This window comes from Hemitrygon akajei, chromosome 18 (assembly GCF_048418815.1).
Source record: "Hemitrygon akajei chromosome 18, sHemAka1.3, whole genome shotgun sequence".
Classification (NCBI taxonomy): domain Eukaryota; kingdom Metazoa; phylum Chordata; class Chondrichthyes; order Myliobatiformes; family Dasyatidae; genus Hemitrygon; species Hemitrygon akajei.
In genome coordinates, this window is record NC_133141.1 from 79,099,972 (window position 1) to 79,117,057 (window position 17,086).

Here is a 17,086-nt window from a genome sequence, read left to right on the forward strand (position 1 = left end):
CACGAAACGTACCTTTACAACCCCCCCCCCCCCCCACCTCCGATTTCTACCGGGATCACTCCCTCCGCGATCCCCTCGTCCATTTCACCCCTCCCGGCACTGACCCCCGTGCAGCTCCTCCCTCAGCTCCGTTCAGGCCCCAGACAGTGCTCCCAGGTGAGGCAACTCTTCACCTGTGTCCGGTGCTCCCGATGCGGCCTCCTCTGCGTTGGTGAGACCCGTCATGAATGGGGGGAGGGGCTGCCTCGTCGAGCCCCCCCCTCCCCGCTCCGTCCACCGCAAGTGGGGCCTCACGGCGGCCGAGTTTTTCAATTCCCATTCCGACGTCCAGGCCCTCCTTGTGTGGAGGAGCAACGCCTCATATTCCTGCCTGCAGCGTGATGGTGTGAGTATCGATTTCTCCTCACGGTGAACAGATCCTCCCAACGCCAACCCCACGCCCGTTCCTCGATTTCCCCCCACCCTGATCTTTTACCTCTTGGCACCTACCCCTGGGTCCCCTCCTCTCCCACGGTCCGCTCTCTCTCCTATCAGATTCCTTCCTCTCCAGCCCTCTCCCCACCCTCTGGCAATCCTCTCCTCAGTCCCGCTGGAGGGTCTCAGCACGCCACGCCGACCGTCCACTCTTTTCCCTCGACGCTGCCCGGCCGGCCGAGGTCCCTCCAGTGTTTCGCGTGCGCGTGTGTTTGCTCTGGATTCCTGGCGTCTGCCGACTTCCTCGCGCCTGAAGTAAACCTGCATCTCTCACCTCGACTCCGGCCCCGGACGCACGGGGCCGAGGGTCCGAAGAGGAGGGACTTCCGGTCCTCCTCCAGCTCCGTAATCAGCTGTTCCTCGATGGCTGAGTCCTCTCCCTGAGACCGCGCCCCGCGGCCCCAGTCCCGGACCCTCCGCGTCCTCTCGGTCGGGCGGAGCAGTGGAGGGGGAGAGCTCTCTTGGTGAGCGTGTGGACAGCCAGAGGCTTTGCCCCAGGGGCAGAAGTGGCTAGTACGAGGGGGCGTAATTTGCAGGTGATTGGAGGAAAGTTTCCGGGGGGGGGGGGGGGGTGGATGTCAGAGGTAAGTTTATTTACACAGAGTGTGGTGGGTGTGTGGAATGCCCTGCCGGGGGTGATGGTAGAGACAGATGCATTAGGGGCATTTCAGACTCTTAGACACATGGATGGTGGAGAAAGAGAGGGTTACCTGGGGTTAGATTGATTTCAGAGTCGATGAACGGATCAGCGCAGCATTGTGGTGGGAAGGGCCTGTCCTGTGCCAACCTCGAGCGGGTAATAACGAGGCAGACGGGTCCCTCATCCCCGGTGTGACTCTGACGACCTTCGACGGAGATTTCCTCCGATTCGCCCTGTGGCTGGTCTGAGGTTTCCCCGTCTCTGGCACATTCGGGGTTAAATACTCAAGCTCGGGGTCGACCGCGGACACTGCGCCCACAAGCCAGGGCAGTACGGTACAGAGACCGAGCTGTTGTCCCCCGCTCCACCCAGATGATAAATCCAAAGGAACGGCAGAGACCGATACAGTTTGGCACCAGGAGTTGCCGGTCAGCGTTGAACTCAACGTAGGACTGCCTTAGGGACTCCAGCTCCGGATTTTACCCTCGGGGTTCACTCCCGAAGCCTCTCCCGTGAGCGGGTACAGCCGCAAGGCAGCGGGGGTTTGAGATCAGAGTTTTCCTTCTCCCACGTGAGCTGCCGACCGCGGCTGACGAGCCCCATCTGCCCGGAGCGACCTGTTTTAAGGCGCCAGTGACCCGCCTTTGCCCCTTCTCCTGTCGGTAGAAACGGCTCCGCCGGGCCTAGTAGCCAAACCACAGGTGAAGGCCGGGAACTGGACTCAGTTGTCAGAGGCCACTGGGAGTGTTTAATAAGTAGTGGGAGCTTGTCCTCACTCCCACCCCTGACAACGAGAGCCTTTGATGATCCTGTGATAAGTAATCCAAGAATATCCACTTCATCCGTAGGCAGTCACACAAGTGTGCAGTACAGCGGGAAGCACACACAAACTGCTGGGGGAGCTCGGCAGAGTCTGGGCCCGAAACGTCAACTCTTCACTCTTCCCCCCACAGATGCTGCCTGGCCTGCCGAGATCCTCCGGCCTTCTGTGTGTGTGTGTTGCTCCGGATTTCCGGCATCTGCAGATTTTCCCTTCTTTGTGGGTTTCTCGAGGTCCTGTCGGAACCTGCTCTCTGTTCTCCAGCCACAGTCCGGTCATTGTCCCGTTATTCAGAAATACGTCTCGGCAACAGGCCCTATCGGCCCAGCAAGGCGGCTCCGGCCAATCACACCTACTAACCCATACTCGGAGGACGGACAAACCCCTCGTGGGCAGCGGCAGGAATCGAACCCGGGTCGCTGGTGCTGTAATAGACTAACCATGCCACCCCAAAAGCGGAAGATCTCTCTAAACATCCACTTCCCTGTCAGGCCCGTGAAGCTTGCCATATTAAATATAACTCTCCCTCTTTTTCCCTCTGGTTCGTGGCACACCTGCCCTCCTGACGCTGGAAGTAATTCCTGATGTGTTGTGGTTTTGAATCCCCCCTAGACTACCTGAAACAGCACAAAACTACACTAGACTACCTGAAACAGCACAAAACTACACTAGACTACCCGAAACGACACTAAACTACACTAGACTACCCGAAACGACACAAAACTACACTAGACTACCCGAAACGGCACAAAACTACACTAGACTACCCGAAACGGCACAAAACTACACTAGACTACCCGAAACGGCACAAAACTACACTAGACTACCCGAAACGACACAAAACTACACTAGACTACCCGAAACGACACAAAACTACACTAGACTACCCGAATCGACACAAAACTACACTAGACTACCCGAAACGACACAAAACTACACTAGACTACCCGAAACTACACTAGACGACACCAGACTACCCGAAACGACACAAAACTACACCAGACTACCCGAAACGACACAAAACTACACCAGACTACCCGAAACTACACTAGACTACCCGAAACGACACAAAACGACACCAGACTACCCGAAACGACACAAAACTACACCAGACTACCCGAAACGACACAAAACGACACCAGACTACCCGAAACGACACAAAACTACACCAGACTACCCGAAACGACACAAAACTACACCAGACTACCCGAAACGGCACAAAACTACACTAGACTACCCGAAACGACACAAAACTACACTAGACTACCCGAATCGACACAAAACTACACTAGACTACCCGAAATGATACAAAACTACACTAGACTACCCGAAACGACACAAAACGACACTAGACTACCCGAAACGACACAAAACTACACCAGACTACCCGAAACGACACAAAACTACACCAGACTATCTGAAACGACACAAAACGACACTAGACTATCTGAAATGACACAAAACGACACTAGACTACCTGAAACGACACAAAACTACACTAGACTACCCGAAACGACACAAAACTACACCAGACTACCCGAAACGACACAAAACTACACCAGACTACCCGAAACGACATAAAACTACACTAGACTACCTGAAACGACACAAAACTACACTAGACTACCCGAAACGACACAAAAATACACTAGACTACCCGAAACGACACAAAACTACACCAGACTATCTGAAACGACACAAAACGACACTAGACTATCTGAAATGACACAAAACGACACTAGACTACCTGAAACGACACAAAACTACACTAGACTACCCGAAACGACACAAAACTACACCAGACTACCCGAAACGACACAAAACTACACCAGACTACCCGAAACAACACAAAACTACACCAGACTACCCGAAACGACATAAAACTACACTAGACTACCTGAAACGACACAAAACTACACTAGACTACCCGAAACGACACAAAAATACACTAGACTACGAGAAACAACACAAAACTACACCAGACTACCCGAAACAACACAAAACTACACCAGACTACCCGAAACGACATAAAACTACACTAGACTACCTGAAATGACACAAAACTACACTAGACTACCCGAAACGACACAAAAATACACTAGACTACGAGAAACGACACAAAACTACACTAGACTACCCGAAACAACATAAAACTACACCAGACTACCCGAAACGACACAAAACTACACTAGACTACCCGAAACGACACAAAAATACACTAGACTACGAGAAACAACACAAAACTACACCAGACTACCCGAAACAACATAAAACTACACCAGACTACCCGAAACAACACAAAACTACACCAGACTACCCAAAACAACATAAAACTACACCAGACTATGTGAGGCAGCACAAGGCTACACTAGACTACGTGAAACAACACAAAAACTACACTAGACTACCCGAAACGACACAAAACTACACTAGACTACGTGAAACGACACAAAACTACACTGGACTACCTGAAACAACACAAAACTACAATAGACTACCCACAACAACACAAAACTACACTAGACTACCCGAAACGACACAAAACTACACTAGACTACCCGAAACGACACAAAACTACACTAGACTACCTGAAACGACACAAAACTACACTAGACTACCCAAAACAACACAAAACTACACTAGACTACCTGAAACAACACAAAACTACAATAGACTACCCGAAACGACACAAAACTGCACTAGACTATCTGAAACAACACAAAACTACACTAGACTACGTGAAACAACACAAAAACTACACTAGACTACGTGAAACGACACAAAACTACACTGGACTACCTGAAACAACACAAAACTACAATAGACTACCCGAAACGACACAAAACTACACTAGACTACCCGAAACGACACAAAACTACACTAGACTACCCGAAACGACACAAAACTACACTAGACTACCCGAAACAACACAAAACTACACTAGACTATCTGAAACAACACAAAACTACAATAGACTACCCGAAACGACACAAAACTGCACTAGACTATCTGAAACAACACAAACCGACACTAGACTACATGAAACAACACAAACCGACACTAGACTACGTGAAATAACACAAAACTTCACTGGACTACAGACCTGCTCAGGACTGCATAAAATGCACAAAACAGTACAGGGCAGTACAATAATTAATAAACAAGACAATAGGCACAGTAGAGGAGAAATTACAATATAATAATAAATGATGTAGATGTCAGTCTAGACTCTGGATTTTGAGGAGTCTGATAGCTTGGGGGAAGAAACTGTTACATAGTCTGGTCGTGAGAGCCCGAATGCTTCGGAGCCTTTTCCCAGATGGCAGGAGGGAGAAGAGTTTGTGTGAGGGGTGCGTGGGATCCTTCATAATGCTGTTTGCTTTGCGGATACAGTGTGTAGTGTAAATGTCCTTGATGGCGGGAAGAGAGACCCCGATGATCTCAGCTGACCTCACTATCCGCTGGGGGGTCTTGCTGGGGGGGTGGATTCAGCCGGTCAGACAGCGTCCACTGTAGGGGTCCCAACCCTTTTTTTTAAATGCCTCGGCCCCGTGCCATCAACCGAGGGGTGCGTGGACCCCCCAGGTTGGGAAGCCCCGATCTATTACTTACCACCTGACATGCCGCTGATGCCATCTCCATCTCTGGCAGTGTTCAGAGCTTCCTTCCTCGTGTCAGTCGCTTCCTCACAGTTCTCACTACTGTCCCGGGTGGAGACTCAGGAATGCCATCACACTCGGATTCTTCCCTGCTGTTTCCGTGACAGTTTTGTCTGACAGGTCAGGGCTGAACCCCCCCCCCAAACCCGGAGGACTAGCGGACCACTCTTAGTCTGACCTCTACCCTTTGACCTGTTTGGCGCAGGTGACCCGACCGAGAGCCAAAGCACAAAGCCCTGACTCCGGCCGACTTGGCTCTCCGGGTCACTGAGGCACACGAGCCTCCGAGCCCTACGACGAGGCTGGTTTCTCTTGGAGGGAGCCCTAGTCTACGGAGAGGAATAAACAGTCAATCATGAGCACAGGAAATTCTGCAGATGCCGGGAACCCAGCTCAGCACGCACAAAACGCTGGAGGAACTCGGCAGGTCAGGCAGCTGGATTTAGGACTCGTTAACCCTGAGTTGATTTCCGTGTCACCAACTTGCTAAGTTATTTATATAACAATTACAGCACGGAAACAGGCCATCTCGGCCCTTCTAGTCCGTGCCGAACGCTTACTCTCACCTAGTCCCACCGACCCGCACTCAGCCCATAACCCTCCATTCCTTTCCTGTCCATACACCTGTCCAATTTTACCTTAAATGACAATACCGAACCTGCCTCTACCACTTCTACTGGAAGCTCGTTCCACATAGCTACCACTCTCCGAGTAAAGAAATTCCCCCTCGTGTTACCCTTAAACTTTTGCCCCCTAACTCTCAAATCATGTCCTCTTGTTTGAATCTCTCCTACTCTCAATGGAAAAAGCCTATCCACTTCAACTCGATCTATCCCCCTCATTATTTTAAATACCTCTATCAAGTCCCCCTCAACCTTCTACGCTCCAAAGAATAAAGACTTGTTCAACCTTTCCCTGTAACTTAGGTGCTGAAACCCAGGTAACATTCTAGAAAATCTCCTCTGTACTCTCCCTATTTTGTTGACATCTTTCCTATAATTCGGTGACCAGAACTGTACACAATACTCCAAATTCTGCCTTACCAATGCCTTGTACAATTTTAACATTACATCCCAACTCCAATACTCAATGCTCTGATTTATAAAGGCCAGCATACCAAAAGCTTTCTTCACCACCCTATCCACATGAGATTCCACCTTCAGGGAACTATGCACCATTATTCCAAGATCTCTCTGATCTACTTTATTAATTAATTTAAAGATTTTTAAAAAAATTAGTTGGCACACATACGTTGAAACCTCAAAACATGCAGTGAAATGATTCGTTTGCATCAACGACCGACAGTCTGAGGGTGTGCTTGGGGGACGAGTGGCGACACTCGTCCAGCACCAACGCAGCATGCCCACAACTTACTAACCCTAACCCGTACGCCTCTGGAATCTGGGAGGGAGCGAGGGCACCCGGAGGGAATCCACACGGACACGGGGAGAGTGTGCAAACTCCTTACAGACAGCGGAGGGAATTGACCCCAGGATGGGTGGCGCGTGTAAACCTGCCTGCTAGTCGATATGCCGTCTCGGTCCTGCAAATCTCGCGACGAATATTGAGCTCTGGATTGGTGGTGCGTGTAAGGCCCTCCGCTAATCGAACAAGACAACCCAGTCACATTGAACCGTGTGGGCCGGGGTTAAATCGAAGGGCCTATTTCGAGCTGTATCCCGATGAAGCACTGTGAAACCAGCGCCCGTCCGGGCGCAGAGCGCCGTGCCCGCGCTGTCACCGGTCCGTGATGGCGTCCTCTCTCGTCCACAGGCTACTTGTACATCGAGGCTTGGCCGCAGAACTTCACCACCCTGAGGGCTTTTGAGAGTCTCGCTACCATTCGAGGGCGCGTGCTGTACAGGTGAGTCCCGCCGGAGCGCCCCGAGCCCCGTCTCTCATCTCTCTGTGCTTGCCTGTAATTCACCGGGAAGCATCACCTCATGCTGTCTGCAGGACGCAGTTTTTAATTTGGTTTCAGGTTAGATGTTTGAAATTCAGTGTAAACTTATTATCAAAATGCATGCAAGAGCGTAGGGCGGGGGGGGGGGGGCAGAGTTGGGCCATTCAGCCCATCGATTCTGCTCTGCCATCCCATCATGGCTGATTTATTATCCCTCTCAACCCCATTCTCCTGCCTTCTCCCTGAACCTTTGACACCCCGACTAATCAAGGACCTATCATCAGCTGCCTTAAATATACCCAATGACTAGACCTCCACGTACACGTGTCCACTTTATCACCTGCTCGTTAATGCAAATATCTGATCAGCCAATCATGTGACAGCAACTCAGTGCGTAAAAGCATGCAGGCAAGGTCATGAGGTTCGGCTGTTGTTCAGGCCGAACGTCAGAATGGGGGAAGAAATGACTTTGGCCGTGGAATGATAGCTGGTGCCAGGTGGGGTGGCTTGAGTATCTCATAAACTGCCGATCTCCTGGGATCTTCACACGCAACAATCTAGCCTTTGCAGAGAATGGTGTGAGAAACAAAAGAAAACATCCAGCGAGCGGCAGTTCTGTGGGGGGAAAACGCCTCGTCAATGAGAGAGAGGTCGGAGGAGATCGGCCAGACCAGTTCAGGCTGACAGGAAGGCGACGGTAACTCAGATAACCGGATGTTACAACAGTGGTGCGCAGAAGAGCCTTGAAGTGGATGGGCTACAACAGCAGGAGACCATGAACAGACACTCGGGGGGGGGGGGGGGGGGCACTTCATTAGATGCAGGAGGTTCCTAGTAAAATGGTTATCAAATGTCATCAAATTCTACCTTAAGATTCTTCTTTCTTGCAGACGTTTACAGAAAAATAAATACAGTTGAATTTATGATAAACTACACAGTGGTGCTAGAAAGTTGGTGAACCCCATAGAATTTTCTCTGTTTCTGCATAAATATGACCTGCAGTGTGATCAGATCGTCAAGTAAGCCCTCAAACTGGATGAAGAGAACCCAAATGACGCGGGAACGTTATACTTGTTCATTTATTTATTGAGGATAATGATCCAATACGTACATGTATTTGTTGGGAAAAGTGTGGGGTGTTCCAGTCAATGAGATGGGATTGGAGGTGGCCTGCCCTATAAAAGAAGCACACGCACGCACACCAAGTCAGAGCCTGCTCTCCTCAAGAAAGATCTGATCAAAACAGCTTTCGGAGGACTTTAGAAGAAGAATTGTAGAGACGCATGAAGCTGGAAAAGGCTGCAAAAGCTTTTCTAAAGACCTGAGTGTCCGTTGGTCCACCGTAAGAGAAATTGTCTACGAACGGAGAAAACTCAGAGGAACGGAGAGAATTGTTGCTGCTCTCCCTGGGAATGGGTGGCATTCTCTGCTAGGATCACACCAACAGCACAACGTGCAACGGTGCAGCAAGCGACAGCCAGAGAGCTGCAGAAACCTCTGGAACTTGCTAAAGTCTCAGTTCATCTGTCCAGAAATGAAGAACACTGAGCCAGGATGATGTTCGCGGAAGGGCACCACAGAGGAAGCCACTGCTCTCCAAAAAAAAACACACAAAGACACTTTTGCACATCTTAAGTTTTCAAAACCACCTGCCATGTTCTACAGAACTTATGCGGCAATATTCCGTGGACAGGTGAGACAAAAGTTGAACTTCCTGGCGGAAAGGTTTGGAGGGAGAAGTGCGCTGCGCACCGACACCGAAACCGTGAAGCGCGGTGGAAGGAGCGTCATGCCTCGGGGCCCGGACAGCTTGAAATCGTTGAGGGAACAGGAAGGCAGATTATTATCTGAACGGTGTAGAGTTAGGTAAGGGAGAAATACAAAGAGATCTCGGAGTCCTTGTTCATCAGTCACTGAAGGTGAGTGAGCAAGTGCAGCAGGCAGTGAAGAAGTCTAATGGAATGTTGGCCTTTATTACAAAGGGAATTGAGTACAAGAGCAAGGAAATCCTCTTGCATTTGTACAGAGCCCTGGTGAGACCACACCTGGAGTATTGTGTACAGTTTTGGTCTCCAGGGTTAAGGAAGGACATCCTGGCTGTAGAGGAAGTGCAGCATAGATTCACCAGGTTAATTCCTGGGATGTCTGGACTGTCTTACGCAGAGAGGTTAGAGAGACTGGGCTTGTACACGCTGGAATTAAGGAGATTGAGAGGGGATCTGATTGAAACATATAAGATTATTAAGGGATTGGACAAGATAGAGGCAGGAAATATGTTCCAGATGCTGGGAGAGTCCAGTACCAGAGGGCATGGTTTGAGAATAAGGGGTAGGTCATTTAGGACAGAGTTAAGGAAAAACTTCTTCTCCCAGAGAGTTGTGGGGGTCTGGAATGCACTGCCTCGGAAGGCAGTGGAGGCCAATTCTCTGGATGCTTTCAGGAAGGAGCTAGATAGGTATCTTATGGATAGGGGAATCAAGGGATATGGGGACAAGGCAGGAACCGGGTATTGATAGTACATGATCAGCCATGATCTCAGAATGGCGGTGCAGGCTCGAAGGGCCGAATGGTCTACTTCTGCACCTATTGTCTATTGAATTCCAAATTGTATCAAGACATTTTACAGGAGAATGTCTCTCACCTGAAGCTTATGATCAGAAACACAAGAGTTAAATCGACAACAGAATGGTTTAAAAAGAAGAAAAGCTGTGTTTTGGAATGGCCAACTCAAAGTCCCGACCTTAATCCTATAGAAATGATGTGGCAAGGACCTGAAGCGAGCAGTTCGTGCAAGGAAGCCCAACAATATCCCAGAGTTGAAATAGTTTCATAAGGAGGAATGGGCCTTAACGTCCCTCCAAGCCGATGTGCAGGACCGACCAACAGTCACAAGAAACGTTTGGTTGAAGTTACTGCTTCCAAGGAGGTCACACCAGTCACTGGAAGCAAAGCTCCACATACTTTATCCAACAAATACATGTAGTATTGGATCATCTTTCTCAATAAATAAATGAACAAGTACAATGTTTTCTGTGTTATTTGTTTAATTGGGTTCTCTTTCCCCAGTTTCGGGACTTGCATGGAGATCTGATCACGTTTTAGGACATACTAATGCAGAAATAGAAAAAAATCTACAGGGTTCACAAACTTTCTTGCACCACTGTTGATAAGTGAAGGCTGACAATCAACTAATGTGCAAAGTAAGACAAATTATGCAAATAAAAATAAATCATACTGAGAGCCTGAGTTGTAGAACCCTTGAAAGTGAGTCCGTAGGTTATGGAATCAGTTCGGTGTTGAGGTGAGTGAAATTATCCACACTGGTTCAGGATTCTGACGGTTGAGGGGGTAATAACTGTCCCTGAAACTGGTGCTGTGGGCCTTGAGGCTCCTGTACCTCCTTCCTGATGGTTGAGGGGTAATAACTGTCCCTGAACCTGGTGGTGTGGGACCTGAGGCTCCTGTACCTCCTCCCTTATGGTTGAGGGGTAATAACTGTTCCTGAACCTGGTGGTGTGGGTCCTGAGGCTCCTGTACCTCCTTCCTGATGGTTGAGGGGTAATAACTGTTCCTGAACCTGGTGGTGTGGGTCCTGAGGCTCCTGTACCTCCTTCCTGATGGTTGAGGGGTAATAACTGTTCCTGAACCTGGTGGTGTGCGTCTTGAGGCTCCTGTAACTCCTTCCTGATGGTTGAGGGGTAATAACTGTTCCTGAACCTGGTGCTGTGGGCCCTGAGGCTCCTGTACCTCCTCCCTGATGGTTGAGAGGTAATAACTGTCCCTGAACCTGGTGCTGTGGGCCCTGAGGCTCCTGTACCTCCTTCCTGATGGTAAATGCAAGACGAGAGCATGACCCAGATAGTGGAGGTCTTTGGTTTTTCACTTTGGTTTTGAGTTTAGACTTTGGATTTGATTTCAGACTGTGCCTTTGATTTCCGACTGATTGATTTCTGACTGGCTTTGATTGCTGACTGTGCCTGATTTATGACTGTGCATTTGCTTTATGACTGTGTGCTTGATTTAAGACTGTTTGATATCCGACTGTGCGTTTGATTTCTGACTGTGCCTGATTTATGACTGTGTGTTTGATTTATGACTATACCTGATTTATGACTGTGTGTTTGATTTATGACTGCGTTTGATTTCTGTCTCTGCGTTTGATTTATGACTGTGCGTCTGATTTCTGACTGTGCCTCTGATTTTTGACTGCGTGTTTGATTTCTGACTGCATTTGATTTCCCACTGTGCGTTTGATTTCTGACTGTGCATTTGATTTCCGACTGTGCGCCTGATTTCCGACTGTGTATTTGATTTCTGACTGCGTTTGATTTTAATCTTAAGTTTTAATTTTTTTGCCTTTGACGTGCTCCCTCTCTGGTTACAGCGGTGCTTATGCACTGTCAGTGCAGAATCTCCAGATACAGTCGCTAGGACTTCGGTCTCTAAAAGAGATCAGTAACGGGCTGGTGTTCATTCACCAGAACCCGAACCTCTGCTATGTGAGTACCATTCCCTGGAGGCAGCTTTTTAAGAAGGATCACCAGGAGGAGCTGATAACAGCCAACAGGCCCCAGGACCTCTGTGGTAAGTAGCAATGCCCATTGGGGTGGAGTCCTCTCTGATCACTCGGGGTACGGAGAGAAACAAAGCTGGCACGTGGGGCGCTTCAGATTTCACCAGGCTCCACGGCACCGGCAACCCGGGTTCAATTCCTGCCGCTCCCTGCGAGGAGTTCTCCGAATCTGAGGGAGGACATTCTTGCTATTGAGGGAGTGCAGCGTAGGTTCACAAGGTTGATTCCCAGGATGGCGGGACTGTCATATGTTGAAAGATTGGAGCGACTGGGCTTGTATACACTGGAATTTATAAGGATGAGAGGGGATCTGATTGAAACATATAAGATTATTAAGGGATTGGACACGCTAGGGACAGGAAGCATGTTCCCGCTGATGGGTGAGTCCAGAACTAGAGGCCACAGTTTAAGAATAAGGGGTGGGCCATTTAGAAACAGAGATGCGGAAAAACTTTTTCACCCAGAGAGTGGTGGATATGTGGAATGCTCTGCCCCAGAAGGCAGTGGAGGCCAAGTCTCTGGATGTATTCAAGAGAAAGTTAGATAGAGCTCTTAAAGATAGCGGAGGCAAGGGATATGGGGAGAGGGCAGGAACGGGGTACTGATTGTGGATGGTCAGCCATGATCACAGTGAATGGCGGTGCTGGCTCGAAGGGCCGAATGGTCTACTCCTGCACCTATTGTCTATTGAGTTTGTATGTCCTCCCCGCGACCGTGTGTGTTTCCTCCGGGTGCTGTGGTCTCCTCCCACGCAGTGCGAAGACGCACCGGTTCGTGGGCTAACTGGCCATTGTAAGCTGTCCCACGATGAGGCTGGGATTAAATCGGGGCATTGTTGGACAGTGGTGTTTCGAAGGGCCGGAAAGGCCTATTCCACACTGTATCTCAACAAGTAAATTTATTATCAAAGTACATCTACGCCACAACCCTGAGATTCATTGTCCCGTGAGCAAACTCCATAATAGAATGATAACCACAACAGAATCAATAAAAGATTGCCCAACCAGAGTGCAGAAGACAAACTGTGTGCAGCTACAAAAAGAAAGGGATGATGATCAATGCACTCCCTCGGAGAGCAAGGCCTCCGTCGGTCATTGTTGACATCCAGCTGTCAGGATACTCGAGCCAGGGCCCACCTGCTGATTTCCAGGTGCTTAGCAACAATCTTTTCCCCAGGGCAGGGAGTCCAGAACTCGGCGGCGTAGGCTTAGGGTGAGAGGGGCGTGAGGGGCAAGTTTTTCACGCAGAGGGAGGTGAGTACGTGGAACGACTCTGTTGGGAATTTGCTCTGGTGGGTTGGCATCAAATGTAACACGCGATGTTTAACAACTAGAAAGAATTATATAAAGAATGTCACAGCTACCCAAGACCCTAGTCAGACCCCGCTTGGAGCACCGTGCTCAGTTCTGGTCGCCTCACTACAGGAAGGGCGTGGAAACCACAGAAAGGGTGCAGAGGAGATTTACAAGGATGTTGCCTGGATTGGGGAGCATGCCTTACGAGTATAGGTTGAGTGAACTCGGCCTTTTCTCCTTGGAGGATGAGAGGTGTGTAAGACGATCAGAGGCATTGATCGTGTGGATAGTCAGAGGCTTTTTCCCAGGGCTGGAATGGCTAAAAGGAGGGGGGCATAGTTTTAGGGTGCTTGTAAGTGGGTGTAAGGGGTTTTTCACAGAGAGTGGTGAGTGCGTGGAATGGGCTGCCGGCGACAGAGGTGGAGGCGGATATGATAGGGTCTTTTAAGAGACTCTTAGATAGGTACATGGAGCTTAGAAAAGTAGAGGGCTATGCGCTAGGGAAATTCTAGGCAGTCTCTAGAGTAGGTTACAGGGTCGGTACAACATTGTGGGACGAAGGGCCTGTAATGTGCTGTAAATTTCTGTGTTCCATGTAAAGAAATAAAGTTAGAGGTTAAAGAGTGTAAAGTGAGAAATAAAATGAGTATTAGTGCCAGGACGTATTTGAATGAACTGCCAGAGGAAGTGGTTGAGGTGGGTACCATGGTGTCACTGAAGAAGCCCTTGGGCTGGAGTCAGAGAGAAACTGGACGGGTGCCCTGGCAAGCATGCACTTGTTGGGCCGAACGGCCTGTGTCTCTGCAGTTGTTGCTGGCTGTAATGTCGCGGCTAGTGAAATAACGCTCAGAGCATGGCCCGCAAGCAGAGAAACGCCCCGTCTCCCGGGACTGTGTGACCACTAGCGCCGGGGTTCGGAGTTCAAATCCCGCCGGGCAGGTTCCTACCCGTGAGTGCAAGGGCCACCCCCTCCCCGTCGCTCCGAAAATGTACCAGTCAGCGGGATGGTCGGTCACTATAAGTTGCCCAGTGATTAGGCTGGGGTTAAACGGGTGGGCCACTCGGTTGTGTGACTCGGGTCGACAGGGCCCTGCTCCGTGTCGTGTGAATATAACTGTACCGATATACCTGTCCCCAGCCCCTGACTCGTCCCCCCGCCTTTCTCTTGCAGAAGCCGAGGGGCGTACCTGTGACAGCCTCTGCACCAACAGCAGCTGCTGGGGGCCCGGCCCAGCGCAGTGCCTCTCCTGCACCTACTTCCGCGGCCAGGAGTGCGTGGAATCCTGCAACTTGTACGAGGGGTAGGCAACGTCACAGGGGGTTTGGGTGGGCGGGGGCGGGGACGACAGGCCGATGCGTGTCAGTACGGCCAAGAGACAACTCGCGATACTGTGTTCAGTTCCATTCACCTCGTTATGGGAAGGATGTGGAAGCTTTGGAGAGAGTTCAGAGGAGATTCACCAGGACGCTGCCTGGATTAGAGAGGGTGCAGAGGAGATTCACCAGGGTGCTGCCTGGATTAGAGAGGGTGCAGAGGAGATTCACCAGGGTGCTGCCTGGATTAGAGAGGGTGCAGAGGAAATTCACCAGGACGCTGCCTGGATTAGAGAGGGTGCAGAGGAGATTCACCAGGATGCTGCCTGGATTAGAGAGGGTGCAGAGGAGATTCACCAGGATGCTGCCTGGATTAGAGAGGGTGCAGAGGTGATTCACCAGGATGCTGCCTGGATTAGAGAGGGTGCAGAGGGAGATTCACCAGGATGCAGCCTGGATTGGAGAGGGTGCAGAGGAGATTCACCAGGATGCTGCCTGGATTAGAGAGGGTGCAGAGGAGATTCACCAGGATGCAGCCTGGATTGGAGAGGGTGCAGAGGAGATTCACCAGGAGGCTGCCTGGATTAGAGAGGGTGCAGAGGAGATTCACCAGGATGCAGCCTGGATTGGAGAGGGTGCAGAGGAGATTCACCAGGATGCTGCCTGGATTAGAGAGGGTGCAGAGGAGAGTCACCAAGATGCTGCCTGGATTAGAGAGGGTGCAGAGGAGATTCACCAGGACGTTGCCTGGATTAGAGAGGGTGCAGAGGAGATTCACCAGGATGCTGCCTGGATTAGAGAGGGTGCAGAGGAGATTCACCAGGATGCTGCCTGGATTAGAGAGGGTGCAGAGGAGATTCACCAGGATGCTGCCTGGATTAGAGAAGGTGCAGAGGAGATTCACCAGGATGCTGCCTGGATTAGAGAGGGTGCAGAGGAGATTCACCAGGATGCAGCTTGGATTAGAGAGGGTGCAGAGGAGATTCACCAGGATGCAGCCTGGATTGGAGAGGGTGCAGAGGAGATTCACCAGGATGCTGCCTGGATTGGAGAGGGTGCAGAGGAGATTATCCAGGACGCTGCCTGGATTAGAGAGGGTGCAGAGGAGATTCACCAGGACGCTGCCTGGATTAGAGAGGGTGCAGAGGAGGTTCACCAGGACGCTGCCTGGATTAGAGAGGGTGCAGAGGAGATTCACCAGGATGCTGCCTGGATTAGAGAGGGTGCAGAGGAAATTCACCAGGACGCTTCCTGGATTAGAGAGGGTGCAGAGGAGATTCACCAGGATGCTGCCTGGATTAGAGAGGGTGCAGAGGAGGTTCACCAGGATGCTGCCTGGATTAGAGAGGGTGCAGAGGAGATTCACCAGGACGCTGCCTGGATTAGAGAGGGTGCAGAGGAGATTCACCAGGATGCTGCCTGGATTAGAGAGGGTGCAGAGGAGATTCACCAGGACGCTGCCTGGATTTGAGAGGATGCAGAGGAGATTCACTAGGATGCCGCCCGGATTAGAGAGGGTGTCTTTTGATGAAAGGTTGAGCGAGCTGGGGCTTTTCTCTCTGGAGCAGAGGAGGATGAGAGGGGAATTGACAGAGGTGTACAAGATAAGGGGCATTGATGGTGCGGATCGAGAGAGACTTTTTCCCAGAGCATAAATGGCTAATACGAGGGGGCACAAATTTTGGGAGGAATTATAGGGGAGGATATCAGAAGGAGGTGTTCTTACTCAGAAAATGCATGGAACCCCCTGCCAGGGGTGGTGGTAGAGGTAGATACATTAGGGGCATTTAAGAGACTCTCAGATGGGCACATGGATGATGGGAAAATGGAGGGTTTTCTCAGATTGATCTTGGACCACATTACACCATGAGTCCTAGGAGCAGAATTCTGCCATTTTGCCCATCGAGTCTGGTGATTCCGTCATGGCTGATTTACTATCCCTCTCAACCCCGTTCTCCTGCCTTCGCCCCGTAACCTTTGACATCCTGACGAATCAAAAACCCTTCAACCTCTGCTTTAAATACACCCAAAGACTCGGCCTCCACAGCCCTGTGGTAATGAATTCTGCAGATTCACCATCCTCTGGCTAAAGAAATCCCTCCTCATTTCTGTTCTCAATGGACGGCCCTCTATTCTGAGGCTGTGTCCTCTGGTCCTAGACTCCCCCACTATAGGAAACATCCTCTCCACATCCACTCTATCTGTGTCCTCTGGTCCTAGACTCCCCCACTATAGGAAACGTCCTCTCCACATCCACTCTATCTGTGTCCTCTGGTCCTAGACTCCCCCCACTATAGGAAACATCCTCTCCACATCCACTCTATCTGTGTCCTCTGGTCCTAGACTCCCCCACTATAGGAAATATCCTCTCCACATCCACACTATCTGTGTCCTCTGGTCCTAGACTC

The 17,086-nt window shown here is 50.3% G+C and overlaps 1 protein-coding gene across 1 annotated transcript in view; it reads left to right on the top strand.

The window, feature by feature from the left end:
* The window catches only part of LOC140741411 (receptor tyrosine-protein kinase erbB-2-like), an 84,692-nt gene that overhangs the window by 17,950 nt on the left and 49,656 nt on the right, over positions 1-17,086 (top strand). The window contains 3 exon segments of the mRNA XM_073071578.1: positions 7,367-7,457; positions 11,881-12,080; positions 14,536-14,665. Coding sequence (XP_072927679.1) covers positions 7,367-7,457; positions 11,881-12,080; positions 14,536-14,665 — 421 coding nt within the window.